This window comes from Trichomycterus rosablanca, chromosome 22 (genome assembly GCF_030014385.1).
Source record: "Trichomycterus rosablanca isolate fTriRos1 chromosome 22, fTriRos1.hap1, whole genome shotgun sequence".
Classification (NCBI taxonomy): domain Eukaryota; kingdom Metazoa; phylum Chordata; class Actinopteri; order Siluriformes; family Trichomycteridae; genus Trichomycterus; species Trichomycterus rosablanca.
In genome coordinates this window covers 13389803-13414412 of record NC_086009.1, presented here as the reverse complement: position 1 = coordinate 13414412, position 24610 = coordinate 13389803, and the positions used below count along the sequence as shown (strand labels likewise).

At 37.0% G+C, this 24610-nt stretch overlaps 1 protein-coding gene across 2 annotated transcripts in view; it reads right to left on the bottom strand.

Annotated features, from left to right (window-relative positions):
* igf2bp1 (insulin-like growth factor 2 mRNA binding protein 1) overlaps window positions 1-20223 on the bottom strand; it is a 68905-nt gene extending 48682 nt beyond the window's left edge. For both annotated transcript variants that reach the window (XM_063018725.1, XM_063018726.1), the window contains exons 1-2: window positions 20049-20223; window positions 18962-19022 (exon numbers count right to left, since the gene is read on the bottom strand). In XM_063018725.1, the coding sequence (XP_062874795.1) occupies window positions 18962-19022; window positions 20049-20223 (236 nt within the window). The remainder of the gene's footprint in view (window positions 1-18961; window positions 19023-20048) is intronic.
* Window positions 20224-24610: the final 4387 nt, after the last annotated feature.

Below are 24610 nucleotides of genomic sequence, written 5' to 3'. Positions count from 1 at the left end.
AGTGAGTGGACACCGTATTTAAAAACTCCAGCAGCGCTGCTGTGTCTGATCCACTCATACCAGCACAACACACACTAACACACCACCACCATGTCAGTGTCACTGTGGTGGTCCTGGGAGAGTCCTGCTAAAACAGTATGTAGAGAAACAGATGGACTTCAGTCAGTAATTGTAGAACTACAAAGTGCTCCTACATGGTAAGTGGAGCTGATAAAAAAAACAGTGTAGAAACAAGGAGGTGATTTTAATGTTAGGGCTGATCGTGTATATTCTAATAGTGTATGCTAATTAATATTTATACCTGTAAACGATATGATTGAATGAGCAGGGTGAGAGGTTAGACAGGAAACTGAGCGCACAGGAAGTCACAGGTGGGCTAGTTCAACGGTAAAACAAGTTTAAGAGTCTTAACTCTGCCATCAGCTGGCTGGGCGCCTACACATACAACTGCAGGTCGAGGTGCCTGCACGGGGCCGGCTGATGCGTGGGTCTCCGCATGCGATACTGCAGTCCGAGAGACCCTACCCCTAAGAGGTGAAAAGTATCATTCTGCGGCCGCACATACGTTGTAGGGGGCACGTGATGGCCTCAACCGTCCTCGACCAGGGGTGGAAATGGCAGCAGCAAAGAGACTCTCAATGAAGAATTGATAAAGAAGGAAGTTGCCTAGTAAAAAAGGACTTTTTAATCTGTGCAAAATCAGTTTGCATTACCACTTCCTGCAAGCTGTTTGTATTTCAGCCAATCAGCAGCAAAGTTGAAAGGGTATGAGGAGGAGGTGGTGGTGGTAAAAAAAAAGTGGGGAGAAAGAAACAATGGGCTTTCAAGAGAGAATGAGAATTCCTACCCAAACTCACTCCCCCAATGTATACAAAGCATACACACTCTGAGCCTTACTTCCTCTGTATCTAATGTAAAGCTGTGACTTTAGACAGATCCTTCTTATTTCAGATATAAATGATCAATGACTGCTTACCAAAAATAAACTCACTTTCAAACGGATACATTGTCGACAAAAATTGTGGCAGAATAAACAGTGACATGAGTTTATGAGTAAGTCTTCTGCTCTTGTATTGCTTGAGGTCTGTTTGCAGTTTGATTCCTGGTCTGTAAAACACTGGACAACATTTATGTAACAATAATATACACTGATCAGCCGTAACATTAAAACCACCTCCTTGTTTCTACACTCACTGTCCGTTTTATCAGCTCCACTTACCATATAGGAGCACTGACTGTAGTCCATCTGTTTCTCTGCATGCTTTGTTAGTCCCCTTTCACCCTGTTCTTCAATGGTCAGACTCAGGACCCCCACAGAGTAGGTATTATTAAGGTAGTGGATAATTCACAGCACTGCAGCGACACTGACATGGTGGTGGTGTGTTAGTGTGTGTTGTGCTGGTGTGAGTGGATCAGACACAGCAGCGCTGATGGAGTTTTTAAACACCTCACTGTCACTGCTGGACTGAGAATACTCCACCAACCAAAAATATCCAGCCAACAGCGTCCTGTGACCACTGATGAAGGTCTAGAAGATGACCAACTCAAACATCAGCAATAGATGAGCGATCGTCTCTGACTTTACATCTACAAGGTGGATCAACTAGGTAGGAGTGTTTAATAGAGTGGACAGTGCCATGGTATTGTGGACATGGTATTTAAAAACTCCAGCAGCGCTGCTGTGTCTGATCCACTCATACCAGCACAATACACACTAACACACCACCACCATGTCAGTGTAATAATACCTGACCATTGAAGAACAGGGTGAAAGCAGGCTAAAAAGCTATGTAGAAAAATAGATGGACTACAGTCAGTAATTGTAGAACTTCAAAGTGCTTCTATATGGTAAGTAGAGCTGATAAAATGGACAGTGAGTGTAGAAACAAGGAGGTGGTTTTATTGTTATGGCTGATCAGTGTATATGCTAGTATCACTGCATGATGCAGCCTGTTGATCTGTTTAATGATTTTATGATCTTACAGTTATGAAAACAGTAGATTAGAACATTTTGTGAACCAGGCCTTAATGAAGCCTTCACAGAAAAGTGGAAGCTGTCGTACAGTAGTTGCAAACAGCAGGAGGAGGTCCGTACAAAATGTATAAGGTTTTGGATAAATTAGGTGTTTAACTACTTTGGCTCATACAATGTAGTTTGTATACAAGTTGTCTATTTAGCTTAGTTAATAAATACACACAATTTATGTTGTTTGCTGCAGAATATACACAATTTAGCAATTAAAAGGTAAGGCTTATACGGTGGTCCAGTATTTATTTTTAATTTGATGTCCAGATGTTTTAACTCCCAGTCTTAAAAAAAAATCACTTGCGCCTAAAATTGGGTGGAATGTGAACATGACACTTGTAAAACAAGCTTAGTGCATATTCAGCAGTAGCTCATTCATTCTCCAGAGTAAAAGCGTCAGACTCAGGATCGAATGTGTAGCTGACTGCACAAAGCCAGCAAGCTTCGCCCAAACCATGCTGGAAATGACGTTAAGGTGGGTGGGCTTCACATTCTATTTCCCTCCTTTTTGTTCTCTCTTGCGAACAGTCCATAAACGTAAGTTATGGCTAGGTAGGCTGTTTATGGTCAAAACGAGGAAGGCCATTTAGGATTGTGGTTGCTCTAGTCACTGAAAACGCTTCTCCAAAAACCCATTTAAGCAATTGGATCGCAGAACATTATGCAGGAAAGATAGAAGGACCACTCAGACTGATAGCAATCTGATTCTGTGCATATCAGACTTCTTAGACGGGCCGCTGAAGTGGAATCAGTAAAGGTTTTTGTTTATATTCGGCTGAACAGAGTTTCTGTTAGACGCTGAGGAACACGCTGAGGATTTTCACTCACTCACAATCACTCATGATGAACCATGCAAAATGGCGAAGAAAAAGGAACTTCCCCAGGTTTTGAATGCATCCCCTCCCCCTCTCTGCGACTGCAGTACCTAATAGGGCCACCATCCTCCACTCTACTTTGCTTCTTTTTCCTCACCCCACCCCGCTCGGAGGGCAAAGGTTATTCCATAGGCTTGGCAATCAAGGCATGCTCATACTGCTTTAACCATTTGCATGCACAAAAGGGGATGTTGCCTTTTTTTTTGCTGGAAGACACTAAAGCTTTACGCACCAACCTCCAGAAACACCTCCATATCCTACAGAATGTAACTCATGCATGGTTATGGTTAAAACGTCAGACAAAGCCAGGCATGAGAACTTTCCATGAGTGGAAAGAGTTACTCTGGATAAAAGCATATTCTAAATGCTAAAATGTACATGTGAAAGTTACCATACACAGGAAACAATCATTTCCTTTTACCTGTTTGTACAAGGACAGTACAAAACTATAATGCTGTTACACATGGAAAATATCCATTATAACATTACGTTTGGTTTATTGTGCCTAATTTGTTTTTCGTTTAAAAAATACTAAATGCACAAATGAAAATGCTGTGCATGGTTATTGTTGTGGAATTAAAATTATGATGCCAACCAGGGCTGATGTTCTCTGAAAATACATCAGAGAAGCCAGTTTCAACAGGTTTGCAGATAATGTGTAAACATGAAAAGAGCTAATAGTGAATGTAAAAACACTGCATAAGAAGTTAACTGATGTGAGTATTAGGAAAAGGGTTGGGCTGTTGGTGTCATACTAAAATAAGCACACTATTAAATTTTGCACATACATTGCATAAATGCAATACTCTTAAATCAAGAAAGTATGAGTTTGTACATGAGGTTGCACCTCTCAAATGCTTACTCTGTATTGTTGCTAAATGTGTTTTTTTTAAATATTCTTAAAAAAGAAGAACAGTTGTTTGATCAGATACATAAATAAATGTATTATAACCTCAATTAATGTTACAAATAACTGCAGTGCATAACTGCTCACCATTTATTACTTGGAGTATGTTGTTATTTAGATGTCCCAATTTCTACTTAACAAACTTATAGTCCAACATTTAGCCTTATTTAAAGTAATAACTAGGGCTGGCTCAATACCACTTTTTTATGTATGCAAACTGAGTATCTGCTGATACCGATACCAATCCGATACTGTCATTTCTCCTCTCAAACAACTAAGCAGTAATAATACATGTCTTAATGCACCATGGTTAAACTAGCTATCTAAATAACAATGTTCAGACTGTGAAACAAATATTCTAAAGGAATAAATACAGAACCTACAACAGAGATCTCCGAGCCGGGACAAGATAGGTTCTTTATCTCAGGTGAGCGATATATAATGTATAAAGCAATTTTTATTGTGTTTAAACAGTGTTTTAGATGTGGCAGTAGTAGATGATTTTTTAAAATGCTAAAAGTTTAAGTAGATCAGTGCATTTTAATTTCTGAATGGCTGTTGCAGATGAGTTGTAGATCAGTGGCACATGTTAATGATGTCATCAAGATGCAAGCTGGCAATAAACGGCGCTCTGTTGGAACGTATCTTCGTGCGTTTGCTTTACACACAAACAATGGCCTTATTTACATTAAGTGTTATTTACATTAAGCAACAGTATCGGATCACATTTTTTTTCATTCCGATATCAGAATATCGGACCGATACGGAGTATCGAATCGGTGCCAGCCCTAGTAATAACATTTTAACTTCTAAATAATACACGTATATTTAAGTTTTAAGCCATTTTACAGCTTTAAACTCACCAAAACAGCAAACGTCATAAGGAAAAGAGTCAAAACTGGCATTTTCAGTATCTTGCAACTTTCATTTCTTTTGAGCTTACTGAACACACAATTCATGTGAGTATGTTCCAGACAAGTGGACAACATGTAGCATCATGTAGTCTAAATGGAGCACCATGTAGAAGGTCGTCAGAATTTAATGTCAGTTTTGTTGGCACCGACCCACAATATACGAAACGCTTTACTTTATACTTATAAAGTAAATATATAATGAGTGTTCATTTCAATTATCCATGTTAAACATATGGAACAGCCTAGTTCATATGCAGTATTAAAATATATTTGTATTAAATTAATCACCATTACTAGTTTGTATTTCTACATTTCTTAGATTTATCATCATCACGAATAAATGCATATTCATGTGCATATCTACATGTGTTCATATGCTGGGTTTTAAGGGTCATCATGCTATGAGCATGGTGCAACATGCTCAGCTGAGGAATGCTTCTCGTATTGGTAACAGTGGGGGTGGGAAGAGACTAAGGTCCTTCTACTGCATTATCATGTGAAAAAACTCCTCCCTCTCCCTCTCTTCCCCTTTTGTCTTGGGAACTCAGGAATTTGGCATGGTATGGAAGAGAGAGAGGGAGAAAGAGAGAGATCCCAGCTCATCTACTAATAGTGTGTCCTTCCCAACCTTTAAACACTGTATCTGGACCTTTGACCTTAGATGGGGGTGGGGCGTTCTGTCTCCTTAAAAGAGCTACAGGCCATGCCAAGTAAGGGTAGGGGGTTGTGGTTAAAGGCAAACAATTAAACTTTTTAAAGGGGGGCAGGTTATATTTTTTACTGCTGCCATATTTAGAAAGCAAGAGAATTTGAAACTGGCAGTAATTGAGCTGCTTGAAAAGAAGAGTCAGTAATTGTTGTGCAATATTTATTATTGCTCTGTAGTGCTTTAGGCATTAATGTATGTAGGGTCACATTCTTCTGTCTATAGCAGTATATGAATATCTTAAGCAGACGTTCAACATACCTTAATTTTAATTTAAAGAAAATATTTAATTAATTTTTACCAGTTTAATGTAATTATACAGGGTGGGGCATAAAGATCTCCCACATTTGGAGTGGGCACCGTATGGGCTGTAGTGGCAGTAGAGAGGCGGGACAGGTTTCATTCGGTAGGCTAGGCTCTACCATTTTCATTTTCTTCATCAATTATTATAACAATTTTGAGGGAAATGTTTCCTGGGCATTTGATCTCTTTAAGGGGAGACGTGGGGTGGCCGGCAAGGTCACCAGATTTAAGCCCTTGTGACTTTTTCCTTTGGGGATACCTAAAGGAAAAGGTTTTCAGACATCGTCCTCGAACTCTTGAGGATTTGAAGGAAAGGATCCGAGAGGAAATCGACGCAATACCACCTGAGATGACACGGAGAGTCTTGTATTGTATTGCCAATGTATTGCCAACAATGGCCACCATTTGTCTGATATAATGTTTTTTATGTACTTTTCAGAAATATAAGCATTTTTTTTCTAGATAGTTGGGTTCTTTTGATAGATTCATTCAAAATGTGGGAGATCTTTATGCCCCACCCTGTATAATAATAATTTATTATTTTTGCATTCAAGTTTGATTGTATTAAAAGGTCTCCTCCCCAACCCCAACACTTTATTTCAGCTGTTTTATTGCTCGCAGACGCTTATTTTGTATCGACACCTATCAAATTAGCATTAATCTTCTAAAATTACACTTAAAAGATGGAAAACAAAGTAGTAAAGGTGCTCTTTGCAGTGATGTTTATTTATTTTATGGGCATGCATATATTTTGTATTAAATAGCCTGTAGTTTATGGTAACCTTGCCTTTAATGAAAGTCCAAATAATAAGGTCTTGTAAATTTAAGTAGCTCTGCCACAAAAAAATGGATTTTTATCTTAACCCTTATGTAGAACTGTATAATATTACAGACACGTATTGTGTAGTAAGGAGGGAAGACATGACGGTTCCATGCAGATGTGCGCGCTATTTCTAGAAAGGCGGTTCACGCGCATGCGTGTTCAGTTCCTCTTAGCTTTATGTTGGCTCTGGCGCAGTTGTGCGGGTGGGGTCAGCAATGGTTGAGTGATGGTTCAGTAGTCTACACACAGGCTCTTCCAAATCTACCAGCTCTGTAATTCCTTTTATAAACGCAAAAGGGGCCGTGCCCTCAGTTAGGGTCAGGGTTCACGTTCCGCTTTTCTGACTGAAAACCAGGTTTAAAATGGAGAGTTGTGAAAGCCTCCATTTCGTGAGGCAAGAACAAAAGCCGGGACGCCATGAGCGCCTGTTCTAGAAGTCAACACATTTGGCCAAGTCTTCCTAACTAGACTAGGTTGGTATACGTCAAGCACCAGTTCAAATAATACGAACAAATTAATGCATCTTAATTGTCTTGTTTTTATAGGAGAAAAGACATAAAGATCAGTACAAATTCACAAGTGCACTAATATAACTGGTAGCTTGTTTGGATGTTCGCTTTGTTATACAACCTCATTTCACGAGGGTTGCCAAATAACTAAAATCGCACCACTGATTTATCCAAACCTGCTTCGTTTTCGCGTTTTATTGTTATTATTATTTTTTAAAATAAAACGCAAATGTCTAAAACAGCAAAAATGCAGAATCTCACATAACACTCCTAACGACGTATTTAAAATAAACGAATAAATAAATTCACCTCCTTCATGTGAACGAACATATGTTCGGTGCACTAAAATAATAAAATAAAGTTAAATTGCGTCCGTCAGACCAGATAAACTGTCGTCTCTGCATTATACGTTCTTATAAAATTAAAAATACAATATTTTTTTTGCTGACTTCGTGTGGTACTAATAAAACCTTCTTAATACGTTCACGTAAAAAAAAAAGGGGGATTATTGTGCGTCGAGTAACAGTAACCAAATTGTAACCCTTAACTTAGGCTAATGGGTTAGGTGCCATGGTTAGGTGGTATGACCCCTGGATGTTGAAAAAAAATTAAAGTTTGAAGCTCAATTTTATGTGTAAAAATCTATTTTTTTATGACGGTGTGCTACCAATTAAAACTTACTTAATACGTTTACATAAAAAGAGGGATTATTGTGCGTCGAGTTACAGTAACCAAGTTAGAAGCCTTAGCATACAGGCTAATGGGTTAGGTGCCATGGTTAGGTGGTATGACCCCTGGATGTTGAAAAAAAAATTAAAGTTTTAAGCTCAATTTTATGTGTAAAAATACAATATTTTTTTCTATGACGATGTGCTCCCAGTAAAACTTATATACTTAATACGTTAACGTAAAGAGGGATTATTGTGCGTCGAGTAACAGAAACCAAGTTAGAAGGCTTAGCATACATGCTAATGGGTTAGGTGCCATGGTATTTGGAATGGGGATGTTGAAAAAAAATTAAAGTTTTAAGCTGGTATATATCCACCAAACCAGGATTTCAGTGTGTAGTTATCTGAAACCAAACTAATCCACAAAACGTACATGTAATGATCCTTTAATACAAACGAAGCTCCACGTATTGTGTCATTGTTTACATTTTATTTTGCTAATTAATATTTTAATTATAGTGTTACGTTTGCCTGATACAGGTTAAATATTTCTGTTTATTTCAGTTGAACATACAGCCAAAATACACTTGTATTTAAGTTTAAATGTAAAGCACAGTGATAAATAGTGTATGTTTAAAAAAGCTACATTGGGAAACAGTGTATCGGTCCCTACAAGCATAACGTTACATTGTAACTTATAATAGACGAGTCTTGTGGTTTGCTGTGTTTACGGGCATTTGGACATTTTTTTGACAAAGTGACTGCAATATATATTTTTTAAAAATATCTTTAAATCCTTTTAAACGTTTTGTGTTTTGTCTATTTCGCTAAAATAAAAAGTAGAAAACAAAGCATTCGCTAATTAGTAACTGGCAAAGGTTGCCATTCAAACGCTTGTTTTAATCTAGTTTGGTTTAGGACACATTAAATCATAAAAGAAAAACATAAATGCTTAAAGAAAAAAAATACTGATTTACAGTTCAGGACGCATTTATTGGTCACTTTGCGTTTGGTTTAAAAACGAATACCAGTTGCAGAGGAAGGAACGTGGCTGGAAAGGTATTCTATAGTATTGTAATTATAGCTCGAATCAGGTATTGTGCTTTAACTGCATGCAAATCCTGATTTAATACGAGCGCATATCTTACAAACCGGCCTGGACAAGTTGTTTTGGTTCACACCTGTCAAAAACAAACAAAAAAAACAAGAGGCTCTGCAATTTAACAGGTTTATATGGCACACGTAATGCGTTTAGGATTTACAGCATGATTCACAAGCATGATCCGAATTCGTTAGCTAATACACAAAGTAGGAACCTCACCCCATATTGTTACTGTATAATTCGCACAAACATGGTTACATTTTACATACTAGAACCATTCCAGTTATCTCTGCATGTTTAAAGCAGGATTTTCTGGTTCTGTACAACTCACATTGCTATGTCTGGAGCATGTGAACAAGGGCCGCCATGTTCTCCTGACAACGCCCATTTACCACATTGTGTGCACATAAGATGATTTACAGGCACACAGAGCATGGTAGATTTAGTTCACCGACGGAATAAGGACTTAAATACATTTATTTAACATATTGTCGTCGAAAAATTTAAATGTGTGCATTTTATTCCCTTCAATTTTAAGCAGACATGAATGCCGCTTCACTGTTCTAATAGCCTAATGATAGCTTGCTGTTAATGAGAATTATTCCTTACAGATTTTTAACAGCAAACAGCCTCCACTGGTTTAAGATTATATTTTATTGGGCTACTGTTGCTTCTTTCCTAAAGAAGTCGAATAAAAACCTATAATGTAGCACCAAGTGCTTCTCAAAAAGCATATGATGCCTTTCCAACGCTTCACGGTTTACACAGAGCTATTTTTGTACCTCATTGTTTACCTAAAACTACATGAAAACATGTTTTTACCATTTTACTCTGAAATAGTACTTATATTATAGTAGTAATACTGTACATCCGTTTACGCAGGGCGCTGCTAACAGCACAGCACAGAGCGCGAGAGAGAGAAGGGGGGTGCGCGCGCATGCCTGCCAGCCTTCATTCATAAAGTCGCTGAGCTACTCTACAATACTACAGCAGCGTGAAAAAGGCGGCGCGCGCACTCACCGACCCGCCCACTCCGGACACAGGGGGGCGGAGGAGCAGCGCGCTGCAGAACCGTGTGCACGCATGCACGCTCATACTGCGTGTTAAATCATCAAGTTTTCGTTCAAAAGATAATTATATATATATTGAAAAGCTTGGTTTAATAAATATAACGCCATTCTGAATGATCTAAAAGCATCTGCATATTTTGCTTTATAGCTTTAACAGTTCAAAAGTCCACACAAGTAACTGAGCATGTTTTCTCAGATCAGAAACAAAACTTTAATTACAAATAAAAGTGGTCCTAATGATTCGTTCACTTTCTACTAAATAAATTCGTCTGTTCTAAATCAAATATCATTATTACTAACTATATCGAACATAAAGGAGTCGATCAGTTCTTGACATGGTGAGTTGAATGCAAGAATTCAGTTCAAGGTTTCAAGGGAAATTTTAAATAAACTAAAAATTAAATAAATAATAATTATTTATTATTTATTAGATTGTATTTTCGATCTATTTTATTTATTTTACACCTGCCTGCATTTATACACAGTAAAAAAAGTATTATTTAATTTAAAAAAAGGCATGTTTGAATCTAAAGTGGAGATCATACAGAGAAACTACACTTAACATTCACTTGGCAATCTACATAAACACGTACTTTAATATAATACAACTTTGTAATACACTGTTTACATGGAACTACATGAAAAAAAATAGTTTTAGCATTTTATTCTGAAAGAGTGCTACAGCCACAAATACATTTCCTATGCATTTTCACAAACGTTTTAATACATTTAAACATTTTGCATGCTTTTTTAACTTTTTATTAAGCAATTTCAAATATGGCAGTTGCAAATGTTATATGCTAATCACAAGTCTTCAAGTCTACTCTACTCCTGACCTAGTTGAGTATTTTAAAAGATAGCAAGCTTCTTGCCTGACAATTTTCTTTCCAACTAACATGACATAAACCCCTGACAAATCAGTAAACCAACAAAGTATACAGTAAGAAGAGTCAAGAACAAAGCTCTTTAATTTTGTGTAGCTGCTAAAAACACCAACCATTCATCTTTATTTTATTTATTATCACTATTACTGCTCATGTTAAAGCTCATTCAATCATAAGCCAACTTTCTAGTAATGTACAATACACTATATGCTTATAAATGCAGTTTTTTCCTGATTATTTCGTTTAAATAAAACCAACAAAGATGAAATATTAAACACCTATTTCCTGCTCATAACTTTAAAGTTAAACAGCAATATACAAAAATACTTGCAAATACATAAAGTAACTTTTTTAATGAAAACAAAATGCAATTCCTACGGTTTTCCCAACATATACAAATTAGTAAAGCCAATCATATGCATATAAACCTTTCAGTGTAAAGATGCAACTGCTCTACTTCTGATTGTAAAACATCTAATATAATTCCTCTTGACCAGATCTTATGTGCTTTAGCATTTTTTTTTTTAAACCCTAAATACAATAAAACATACAAAAACATGACACACTATCATAGAACATATCTTTTTAGACAATCCATGCCAAATGTATCTGTAGAGCAGCCTTATATGTGCACCAAATGTATGTTTTATTAAAAGGGGTGTGCAGAACTGAAAAGGTGCCATGCCTCCTTCCTGTAAAGTGATCCATGTGAGGGAATTAACAATTTCATATAGTTCACTATAATAAGGAGCAAGTGTTGAAGAATGGGTGAAGGTTTATATGCCCTTCCCCCATCTGTGGCTTAAGCATGAGCGAGTGTGTGTGTGAAGGAGGACATAGCATGATCAGACCAGCACATGCGTGTTTGGAAGCCATGTGACCCAGAGGCTCCATTTTAAATGATTGTGAATAGTAGGGTGGTGCATGGATGCAAGGGCAAAAAGAAAAGGGAAGAAAAAGAGAAATACCCTGCCAGCTTTCTGCTGGTGCTACATGATACTATAGTATGTTAAAAGTGGACTGCCTAAATCAACAGTAACAAAGCATACACATAATGGCATAAGTAGTTTATCCATAATGTAGCTATGCTTTGATGAGAAAAACAGTATATTACATAACATACACTTATAACGTCTATGTTCGATACTCGAAACTTTGCAGTAGAACATGTTTAAAGTTTTAAACCTTTAAACCTTTTATTTTAAGCATGGAATCAAAAACTTTTTAATGAAAGCAATTGTGAGCTCTGAAATGTTTGTTTTATATGTTTCATTATAGAGCTACTGCAAAGGTGTAAGTTCAGTATAGAATTTAAAACAGCTGTTTTGTTGAAAAGCAAGCAAATATGAAATACATCTCCTAAAGCTGAATTATATATTTAATTAGCTCTACCTTTAAAACATGCATTTCAACAGTTTAAAGAAGAATTTTTTTAACACTTTGTGTGCATTTCTTTTAAGATATGTATTGAATTACAAACATTCAAAGTTGCCTTTTTTTCATTTTACACTAACTGGAGCCAGATGACCAGACCACCACAACTACCTGGTGTACACAAAAGTTATTGTATGCAACATTAACAGTAACTATATATTTTTCTATTAAAACACTAAATAAATGTATTTACATAGACTAATGCATATACAGTGTATCACAAAAGTGAGTACACCCCTCACATTTCTGCAGATATTTAAGTATATCTTTTCATGGGACAACACTGACAAAATGACACTTTGACACAATGAAAAGTAGTCTGTGTGCAGCTTATATAACAGTGTAAATTTATTCTTCCCTCAAAATAACTCAATATACAGCCATTAATGTCTAAACCACCGGCAACAAAAGTGAGTACACCCCTTAGTGAAAGTTCCTGAAGTGTCAATATTTTGTGTGGCCACCATTATTTCTTAGAACTGCCTTAACTCTCCTGGGCATGGAGTTTACCAGAGCTTCACAGGTTGCCACTGGAATGCTTTTCCACTCCTCCATGACGACATCACGGAGCTGGCGGATATTCGAGACTTTGCGCTCCTCCACCTTCCGCTTGAGGATGCCCCAAAGATGTTCTATTGGGTTTAGGTCTGGAGACATGCTTGGCCAGTCCATCACCTTTACCCTCAGCCTCTTCAATAAAGCAGTGGTTGTCTTAGAGGTGTGTTTGGGGTCATTATCATGCTGGAACACTGCCCTGCGACCCAGTTTCCGGAGGGAGGGGATCATGCTCTGCTTCAGTATTTCCCAGTACATATTGGAGTTCGTGTGTCCCTCAATGAAATGTAACTCCCCAACACCTGCTGCACTCATGCAGCCCCAGACCATGGCATTCCCACCACCATGCTTGACTGTAGGCATGACACACTTATCTTTGTACTCCTCACCTGATTGCCGCCACACATGCTTGAGACCATCTGAACCAAACAAATTAATCTTGGTCTCATCAGACCATAGGACATGGTTCCAGTAATCCATGTCCTTTGTTGACATGTCTTCAGCAAACTGTTTGTGGGCTTTCTTGTGTAGAGACTTCAGAAGAGGCTTCCTTCTGGGGTGACAGCCATGCAGACCAATTTGATGTAGTGTGCGGCGTATGGTCTGAGCACTGACAGGCTGACCCCCCACCTTTTCAATCTCTGCAGCAATGCTGACAGCACTCCTGCGCCTATCTTTCAAAGACAGCAGTTGGATGTGACGCTGAGCACGTGCACTCAGCTTCTTTGGACGACAAACGCGAGGTCTGTTCTGAGTGGACCCTGCTCTTTTAAAACGCTGGATGATCTTGGCCACTGTGCTGCAGCTCAGTTTCAGGGTGTTGGCATCTTCTTGTAGCCTTGGCCATCTTCATGTAGCGCAACAATTCGTCTTTTAAGATCCTCAGAGAGTTCTTTGCCATGAGGTGCCATGTTGGAACTTTCAGTTACCAGTATGAGAGAGTGTGAGAGCTGTACTACTAAATTGAACACACCTGCTCCCTATGCACACCTGAGACCTAGTAACACTAACAAATCACATGACATTTTGGAGGGAAAATGACAAGCAGTGCTCAATTTGGACATTTAGGGGTGTAGTCTCTTAGGGGTGTACTCACTTTTGTTGCCGGTGGTTTAGACATTAATGGCTGTATATTGAGTTACTTTGAGGGAAGAATAAATTTACACTGTTATATAAGCTGCACACAGACTACTTTTCATTGTGTCAAAGTGTCATTTTGTCAGTGTTGTCCCATGAAAAGATATACTTAAATATCTGCAGAAATGTGAGGGGTGTACTCACTTTTGTGATACACTGTATAGATATGCATTTCATAATCTTAGAGATAATCCAATATATGTACTGCAGAGAATACTGCAAGTGTATTGTGTATTGCCTATGCAATATGAAAGTGAGACTAATGTTGTAATAGTTACTTGTGGTTATTTTTAAACATGTTCCCATGCTAAATTTAAATCATGACCAACACTTTGATTTTGTGGCCAATATGCACATTTTGCATTCATAATTTTGTTTAACTACACCATGCATATCTGTGCTGTCTGGTTAAACTTAAAACATGCTGCTGCCTTCTCATGATTGTTCTCTTCTAGGATTTCCTGTCACCTTTACAATTTTTTTACTTAAATAAAGGCTAGTTTTCAATTTTAACGAATGAATTTAGCAGCAATTTGCACATGGTTTTGGATTTTACCAGAATAAACAACAAGTGTGCAAACCAACGCATTCTACAACAAATGTAACAACTACTTCCAAATCTAATCTACAATAAACTGGTACACACTATGAAAATACATGAAATTCAAACACAGTACATACATCTGTATTTTTTTTGCATTTCAAATTCTACAAAATGTATTAACACACAGACTTTACAACAAGTAGATTTTCACAACAGTAACAGAATCATTTTATTTTATTATTATTTTCCTTTAAATTTATAAAATGATTTATTTAAACATTCCTTCATTCATTTAGTGGATTGCTTTCTACCATGTAGACACACAAGGTCATCAGCCATGTCTAATAAGTAAACGAAAGCACGAAATTTCTACAGATTACAAATTTTACTAATATGACTTCTCTAGAACCATAAGTTGGATGTTTGTGTTTTCTCTGGACATGACAAATACACTGGGTTTTTTTACAAGGTTGGTGCTCATTTTAGTAGGAAAAGGGGCCAGACTGCAGGTGTTGGTCCACCAATGCTTTGCAGACCAGACCTATCAGTTCGAGTTGTGTTTGCATGATGTTTGTTTAAATATTTAGATGGATATCCTTTGTGAATTTTTCTTTTTAACTTTTAATTAGTTTAAGTAAATTAACAACCAAATCATTGCAATCATGTTTGATATTACTGACTTTACTTCCTCCATACCAGGGGTCTTTATTTTAGGGAGTAGTGTTGATGACGACTTCAACTAGACAAATGATCATTCATTTGAAGACTGATTAAACAAGTGTATTTAGGTAGGCTTGGTATAAATCTTGCACCAACTCTCCAATGTGGGTAAAACTAAGTAAGCACACTGAAGTCCTTTCCTAGCTATTCTTTTTAGATATGCTTTCAATGGTCTAACATTTTATTTAATTAGGCTGTTAGCATGCTAATCTAAAGCCCTGAAGGTTTGACTTTGCTACTCAAAACATGGACCCAACATATCTCCCACATTCCTGGTCTCTGTCTCCATGTATACACACCCAAAACTTCAATGCTCCACAATGGCAGAGAAGGAAGGCTCTCAAGGAAGTGTCGGCGTACAACGCCCTATCAACCCCTGTTCTCCCTCCCCTCTTTTATGTTCTTTTGGTTCTTCTCTCCAGAACAAGCAAGCTTACTGAGATTCATGCTGGTCGTATGACCAAGCTGAAAGCACGCCTACATTTACATGGTACCAGCCTATCAATGGCATACAACTGAAACACTATTAAACAAGAAATGGAGTATTTGTTCATGTTAGACAGTAGGAATAAGATAATGCAGTTACATGTAGTGTGTGTGTGTGTGTGTGTGTGTGTGTGTGTGTGTGTGTGTGTGTGTGTGTGTGTTTGAACGCTAAAAATGTGGCCTCTCGGCAACACCATCAAAGACTTCCTAGAATGCGCACACAGGTGTCCAGGGCTCCTGATTGGTCGCTCCCCCTTCTCGCTAAAGCCCCTCCCCCGCCTTGTGTAGTACTACGATCACGAATAGAGTAGAAGAGAAAAAGAGGGAGATCAAGTGAGAGGAGAGGAAGAAAAGAGAAAGACGAGGGAGGGAGCGACTGCTATGACTTAAGACCATTGTATACATTCGCTGCATATTTATCTATTCTTTTAGCAGTATATAATACAGTATATTGGACACAAGACGTGAATAATAGCCATTCATGCTCATATGCATTACATTGGGTATAAGATGAAGACAATATGCATTTCATGTGTATACACTCCCATTACAAAGCTACAACATTAATTGTTCTTTGATAGATACACATTTCACAAATAGCATTTTTACCTTTAACTATGGACTTTTTTTTTGCTATAAAGGCACTCTTCCCTTACTTGCAAAATTAATCAGTTGAGACTTTAATTCATCAGTTTCCTGATGAATTTGTAGTTAAAAAAAAAACCCCACTATGCTACAACACTGTCCATACTTTTACAAATGTCATAACACAGGTCACTTCCTATAGACATTAAGGAACAAAAAGTATGCAATTAAAGAACAGCTAATAAAACAATGATTGTACTTAATCTAATCTGATGGAGGAAAGTACCAAATGTAGCACACAATTACCACCTAAACACAGATATAACTGCAAAACTATCTGCATCTAAAGAAAACAACCACTACCACTACTAATATAACTTCATTATAAAGTCATAGATACCATCTACTTTAATCAAAGATGCATTACTATAAAAAGTATATGCTAACATAAGATATATGGCTACAATTTAGAAATTTAAGACTTCATAAGCTCCTGTTTTTATTCAAACGAAAGGAAACTACTGATCCTACAACTGCCACACTTTAGACAAGAAAATCTACTACACTATTCACCCTACAATTGTTATTGTTTTAATACTGCATAATAAAAACTTCAGAAATCTACTCAGTGTAGTTAAAAGAAAAAGTGAATGTGTACTAGACCACGTTAACAAGTAAGTGCAGGCAGTCTCAGGCTAAATGCCTTGTGAGTATGGTACACGAACCTACACAGCCATCGTTATAAAGTCATAGATACCATCTACCATCTTAAACGAAGATGCATTACTATAAAAGTATATGCTAATATGTCTTTATGGATACAATTTAGACATTTAGGACTTCATAAGGTTCTGTTTTTATTCATTTTAATTGCTGAATATAAATACACTTCCTTTTAAAACTTAGAAACAATGATTTTCATACTTAATGATTATTTTCCTAATGCACTTTCAGACACCTAGATAAGGACTAGTGTTATCAGGCTTAAGAGGTGCAAACGAAAGGAAACTACTGATCCTACAACTGCCACACAAGAAAACCTACTACACTATTCACCCTACAATTGTTATTGTTTTAATACTGCATGATAAAAGCTTCAGAAATCTACTCAGTGTAGTTAAAAGAAAAAGTGAACGTGTGCTAGACCACGTTAACAAGTAAGTGCAGGCAGTCTCGGGCTAAATGCCTTGTGAGTATGGTACACGAACCTACACAGCCATATGTAGGCGAGTCAAAATGGCGGCCGTAGATCAACGATACCTTTGACCTAATTAACATTCAACACTCTTTATAGAGCCTATGGAACTTCCCTGTTTATTATATAATTATTAATATTTATTCATATTTTCTTCATGTGTTTAAAGACGATAAATACATAAGATGAAAAGACAAAAGACTATAGCGTTCATACTAATTGAGGTATGTACACACAACGCTTTGCTACATGTTGCAGGCGTATTTCATTTTATATACAGACTAGGCTGTCGTGACCACTAAGCTCCTTCTATTGTTACAATACTATTAACAACTACGTTAATTATTATTTAGCAACGTTTTACCCAAGATTAAGATTATTTACAGTGTATGTATTAGATATTTCTAGCCCTGTAAGCACCTCTAGTGGGGGGCTCACCACAGGGCTACTATGAACGCCATTTTCTTATTTGCTGACGTTGGATTATTTCTACGCAGTGATGGTCACCACGTGTCATTCCAGTGTGTTGGTTTTAATTTAGTTCTAATTGTTTATTAAATTTGTGCGCAATGAAAAGGCGCAAACTTACAGAACATGTGCAAAGACGTGTTTTACGTGTAAAAAGAAAAATCCAAAATTTTACTACAAGTGTTACGGTCATGCATGTATTATTAAAGGAATAAATCATCAATCATTGACGTTTGCCTAATCACTGGAATACATTGAATGTATTTAAATCATTAAAATGTACATAAACATGTGCCGTTTGCTTTTATTTGGCATATTTCACTTAGTTTGCATTGTATTTATTTCCAGCCAAGACTTACGTGTGTATGTGTTACATAAATCGATTGTTAAATGGCTATGCTAATTATATAATAAGCTAAAGGTGGCTTGAGCAAAGGTGTTCAGGGTGGAGAACTATTAAAAAAACCTCAATAAAAAAAAAAGTCAAATTGGCTCAGAAAACAATGTACAACCATGAAACACCAAATACGACTTTAAAAAAAAGAATATTTCTTATATATATATATATATATATATATATATTAAATAGGTGTGTAACGTGTGCACAAGACGATAGTGTGTGTATATGTATACCATGATCAAGAGCCATCGAGGCATAGGCCTTAAATTAGGCCAAGGCACTACATTCAGATTCAACACAGCATTTTAGCAAATACATTGCAACAAATGAATGAATGAATAAAAACAGCAAGCAAACGTAAAAAAAACAAAACAAAAAACGCAAGTTTTAGACAAACACTAAAAAACATGTCATTCGTCCATAAACACAATGTACTCATTATCTTAGCACAACTAAGTCTAGATTTGCTCAGTGTTTAAAGCAATTAGATGTAAAGTATGTTTAAATAACAAACCCAGAATTTTATAGTCAGCAGAATGAAAGTAAATGTGAAGTAAATCAACATCACAAGATTGATTGATAAATATAATACGAATTCATGCATTTACGTATGCAAGAAATAAATACAGCCTCATAATAAATCCAAATACCTTTGTTTCTTAGGGACAGAGTGTTCGACCTCAATTCGTTTGCCGTGAAGTTCCACTTTGCCTTAAAAAAAAAAAAACACAAAGAAAGAAAGACAAAAAAAAAAAAACAGATTAACTTTATTCCATTAAACAGGTCCAGTTTGGCGTATATATATATATTAATAATATTTATTCCAAACTTTTAATTACTACAATCACGTTATTATCATAAATAATTTGGTTCAATGCAAACAAGTTCTAATATTAACAACAATAACTAGTTAATCGAGTGCACAGGCTACACGCAGCTCATGTGTGGACTGAACTCTTTCTAAGAATATTACATGACTCACTTAGCAGAATGGCTGAACTGTAGTTTGTTTATTGACTCATTTTGCTTTTTGACTCATTTTGCTTTTTGTGTACATGTTCAGCCTACATATAAGTTAACAAATAAATACAGATCGGCCCACATGTATAAAAACACTGCTAAAGCAGTACTTTGGTCTTATTGGAATCATCGCATAACATGTAACATATGTACACACAACACAACATATAAAGTATTGTGTGAATCAGTGCGTTGCATTTACCTGTAATATTATTATTATTATTCCTTTACGTGTTTTAGGCTACTACAAGCCTAGAGGCTATACATGTTACGTGGTTTATCTTACTGTAGTGGCCTGTTAGCCAAAAGGGGGAGTGGTGGCATTTTCACTAGGAAGCTGGATTTTTAAAAAGATTTTAACTAAGCTTTTAAGAGAATAATTACAGATTCAATTCGTGTTATGTTTGTGCTGCATATCAGCACTGTCAATCAATACAACCATATCAGGGTTACACAGCGAGTAAGCTTTTGTGAATTAAACAGCCTTGGCTAGACAGACAATCATTGTAATGAATAAGTTCTTTTGCATGCTTTGCCTTAATTAAATAGGTCTTACATTGCATTACATTACATTGTTTTAAACAAACAAAACAAAACAAAAAAGCACAAATTACATTATTGTATTACATTAACGTACACAGTGCTGTAGGAACTTAGTTGTATTATCTCTGTTATAGTAGAACAACAACAATAGGTCAAATAGAGTATGTTACTAACCAGAAAATGTTTCGATTGCTTTCATGGCCCATTGGTCGTCCGGGCAATCAACAAACGCATATCCAGTCTTCATTAGAAACTGCCCAGAGTAGGGAATCTTGTGGTCTTCGAAGGTCTTAATCAAGTCCTCTGCGGTCACGTTTTCATTCAGATTTCCAATGTATAGCTTGTTCATTGTGAAAATGTTTTCACTATTTCCTCCCCAAAAAAAACTTCAAATAAACTTTTTAAATCTACCGTGCGATCGTTTTATTACGTGCAAATTGTAACACGTTGCACCTAAAACGAAGGAATTTAGTTTTTTGGAAAAAAAAAATCCTAAAATAAACAGGAAAGTTCGCTTACTAACACTAACGCTGCAGCCTGATCGAGTCCGGCGACTATAGTAGGAATCCTGGACTGTAGCAATCCTGGCACGATGTAGCAAGCGGTGTCGCTCTGAATAAAATGTGATGGTGGTTCTGGTGTAATAGTGGTAGAGATATGGCGGGATCGAGAGAAATTCTTTCCTCTGTCTATCCCTCAGAGTAGAGCTGTACCCTGCACTGTCATACAATTCCTACTGCCTGACGACGGCACCGCCTCTTCGGCTACTCGCGTTTGCTAATTTTTTGTTTGCAAAGAGGAAACCACGTGGTATGTAGGAGTCGCTGGCTAAAGGGGGCCGGTCTTCGTCGGCGCGTGTGTGTGTGTCTAGTGCAGGAGTAGTTGGGTGTGTGTTGAGCCAGGGAGTCCTGTGCAATGCGTTTTTTTTTTTTAATTATCGGGTAGTAGTAGGGCTCTGCGCTATCTGCACCTATATACATACACATGCACGGCTTCAATGATGGGTTGCCCGTGGATTCCAGTTGTGTTGGTTTCCAAAGGATGTCGTGAATATAATGTCACAAATGTATTTTACACAAAGGGCCAACGATCAGCAAATCTACTAAATAAAAACGCTTCTTCCACCACACACTGCATACACTTCCAGAGCTTTTTTGGTTACAGCGCCTAATGTATTTTATAAAACAAATAGTGCTGGTCCTAAAATCTGATTGGCTGAGCCGCGTTCGAAGCCTTGATATACGCGCACCTATGACCACCTCACATCATTCCATATTAATACGCCACCGAAAAGAAAAAATACAAACTTGGTTGAACACTATTTTAACTCATGTACTATACATGGCAATGTCCAGATTAATATAAACAGTAATCATCCAGTAATCATTAGTCCAAGAAATAGTGTAATAGTGTTTGTGGAGGAATGTTTATAAAGAATGTTATGTTCGCCCTCACGTTGCCTAACAACACTGTTAACGGACTACCTGATTTCGCGGAAGAATGAACATTGTTATATTGTATATATTTTATTAAGTTGACCGCCGTTTTATAAAAGCAATAAGCCACGAGACCGTGCGTTACTGCTATGATTCAACATAAAATATAATACAATGTTCAATTTATAAATGTTTTTATTTACAAAAACACTTACAGAAAGCATTCTTCCACGAAATCAAGTAGTCCGTGAACAGTGTTGCTATAAAATTCTTAATAAACATTCCTCCACAAACACTATAACACTATGTCTTGGACTAATGATTATGATTACTGTTTATATTAATCTGGACATTTCCATGTATAGTACACGACTTAAAATAGTGTTCAACCAAGTTTGTATTTTTTCTTTTCACTGGCGTATTAATACGGAATGATGTGAGGTGGTCATAGGCGCGCGTATATCGAGGATTTTACAACGGCTTCGAACACGGCTCAGCCAATCAGATTTTAGGACCGGAACTATTTGTTTTATAATGCTTTATTTACACAAAGCAGCAAAGCTACTAAACGCTTCCTCCACCACACACTGCCAAAGCTTTTTTGGTTACAGCACCAGGGCCATGGCTTGTTCAAAATAGGCCTATATGTCCATTTAATGCATTATACGTTTTAAGCAAGTATAGTTGTATTCGCGTAGTCTATGTGCCCGAGTAAAACACGATGCTGCAACATAGTCGGAACATTGTATCTGTAGCAATACCGATAACGCTACATTGTAACATCTGATCAATGTGTTTACTTTGTTTCTGTACAGCAACATATAGCACATAGACTTTGAATTGAAGTCAAAATGGAGGTATGTGAAAGTGCACGGCCTGCTGCTGCATCCCGCCTACCACCAGGAAGTGTGCGAATCAACAGTTACCCAAGACCTTCCACATGCACACTCCGTGTTTGATGGCTTCCCTCGTTTTCTGTATGTAATTTCTGTTCATACGACACAAAGTGATCATTCTTTCCCATGGCAAAGCTGTGAGTCGGTGAGAAGAGCTACAGCTTATTTGTTCTTTAAGGACTCGCAGATTGTACACGTGGCGGCAGTACCGGCCCCGTTTCACAGAAAATGGCTTCTCACAAGCTTAAAGAAGGGTTTTGCATTCAGATCTTACACGTTACACATCATGAACACAACCATTGTGGTTAAGTAGTTCTTATAGAGCGTGGTTTCGTGCCTGATTTCAAACAGTTTCACAAACTTTCCTAATACTCGCTTCATAACATGATGGGTTAGAAATATACATTTCTGTGCAGTTAACATGAGGTACATACACACCCACACACATACACATATGAACACACTTCTGACTAGGGACTGCATGCATTATACAGTCTGTTTTCAATAGGACATTTGCTATGGCATTATGATACATTGTTTCAAGGTCCCTTAAGATGTATTTTAAACATCAAATATGGGCATCAAACATCAGAGCTTATACATTAAGATAAGATGCCTTTATTGTCATTGCACAGTGTACAACGAAATTGAGTAGCAATCCAACGGTGCTTACACATACAATAAGTAAGAATAGAAGCAAAAAAATGATATACAAATACACAAAGCACACGTATGTGTAAGAATCTTAAATATAAAGAATAAAAACTATAAAACACACAGTAGTGAGGTAGTAGTGGGGTATTGCACATGCCCTGAGTGGCTTAGGATATTGCACAGAATAAATTGCATGTTCTAAAAAACAATAGTGCAGCCATAATAAATATAAATACTGTCAGAGTAGAATGAAGCATTGGCCATGTTTAAAAGGAGGGCAAAGTTCAATCATTGTGGTTAAATAGTCACACACACACACACACACATATGTGCACACACTTCTGACTAGGGACTGCATGCATGCATACAGTCTGTGTTTTTCAATAGGACATTTGCTATGGAATTATGATACATTGTTTCACGGTCCCTTAAGATGTATTTTAAACATCAAATATGGGCATCAAATATCAGATCTTATACCTTACACATCATGAACACAATCATTGTGGTTAGTTACACACACACACACACATGCACACACTTCTGACTAGGGACTGCATGCATGTATACAGTCTGTGTTTTTCAATAGGAAATTTGCTATGGCATTATGATATTGTTTCAAGGTCCCTTAAGATGTATTTTAAACATCAAATATGGGCATCAAATATCAGATCTCATACCTTACACATCATGAACACAATCATTGTGGTTAAATAGTCACACACACACACACACACATGTGCACACACTTCTGACTAGGGACTCACTTCTCACAAGCTTAAAGAAGGGTTTTGCCTTCAGATCTTACACGTTACACATCATGAACACAACCATTGTGGTTAAGTAGTCCTTATAGAGCGTGGTTTCGTGCCTGATTTCAAACAGTTTCACAAACTTTCCTAATACTCGCTTCATAACATGACGGGTTAGAAATATACATTTCTGTGCAGTTAACATGAGGTACATACACACCCACACACATACACATATGAACACACTTCTGACTAGGGACTGCATGCATTATACAGTCTGTTTTCAATAGGACATTTGCTATGGCATTATGATATTGTTTCAAGGTCCCTTAAGATGTATTTTAAGCATCAAATATGGGCATCAAACATCAGATCTTATACATTAAGATAAGATGCCTTTATTGTCATTGCACAGTGTACAACGAAATTGAGTAGCAATCCAACGGTGCTTACACATACAATAAGTAAGAATAGAAGCAAAAAAATGATATACAAATACACAAAGCACACGTATGTGTAAGAATCTTAAATATAAAGAATAAAAACTATAAAACACACAGTAGTGAGGTAATAGTGGGGTAAATAAATAAATTGCATGTTCTAAAAAACAATAGTGCAGCCATAATAAATATAAATACTGTCAGAGTAGAATGAAGCATTGGCCATGTTTAAAAGGAGGGCAAAGTTCAATCATTGTGGTTAAATAGTCACACACACACACACACACACACATGTGCACACACTTCTGACTAGGGACTGCATGCATGTATACAGTCTGTGTTTTTCAATAGGACATTTGCTATGGCATTATGATACATTGTTTCACTGTCCCTTAAGATGTATTTTAAACATCAAATATCAGATCTTATACCTTACACATCATGAACACAACCATTGTGGTTAGTCACACACACACACACTTCTGACTAGGGACTGCATGCATGCATACAGTCTGTGTTTTTCAATAGGACATTTGCTATGGAATTATGATACATTGT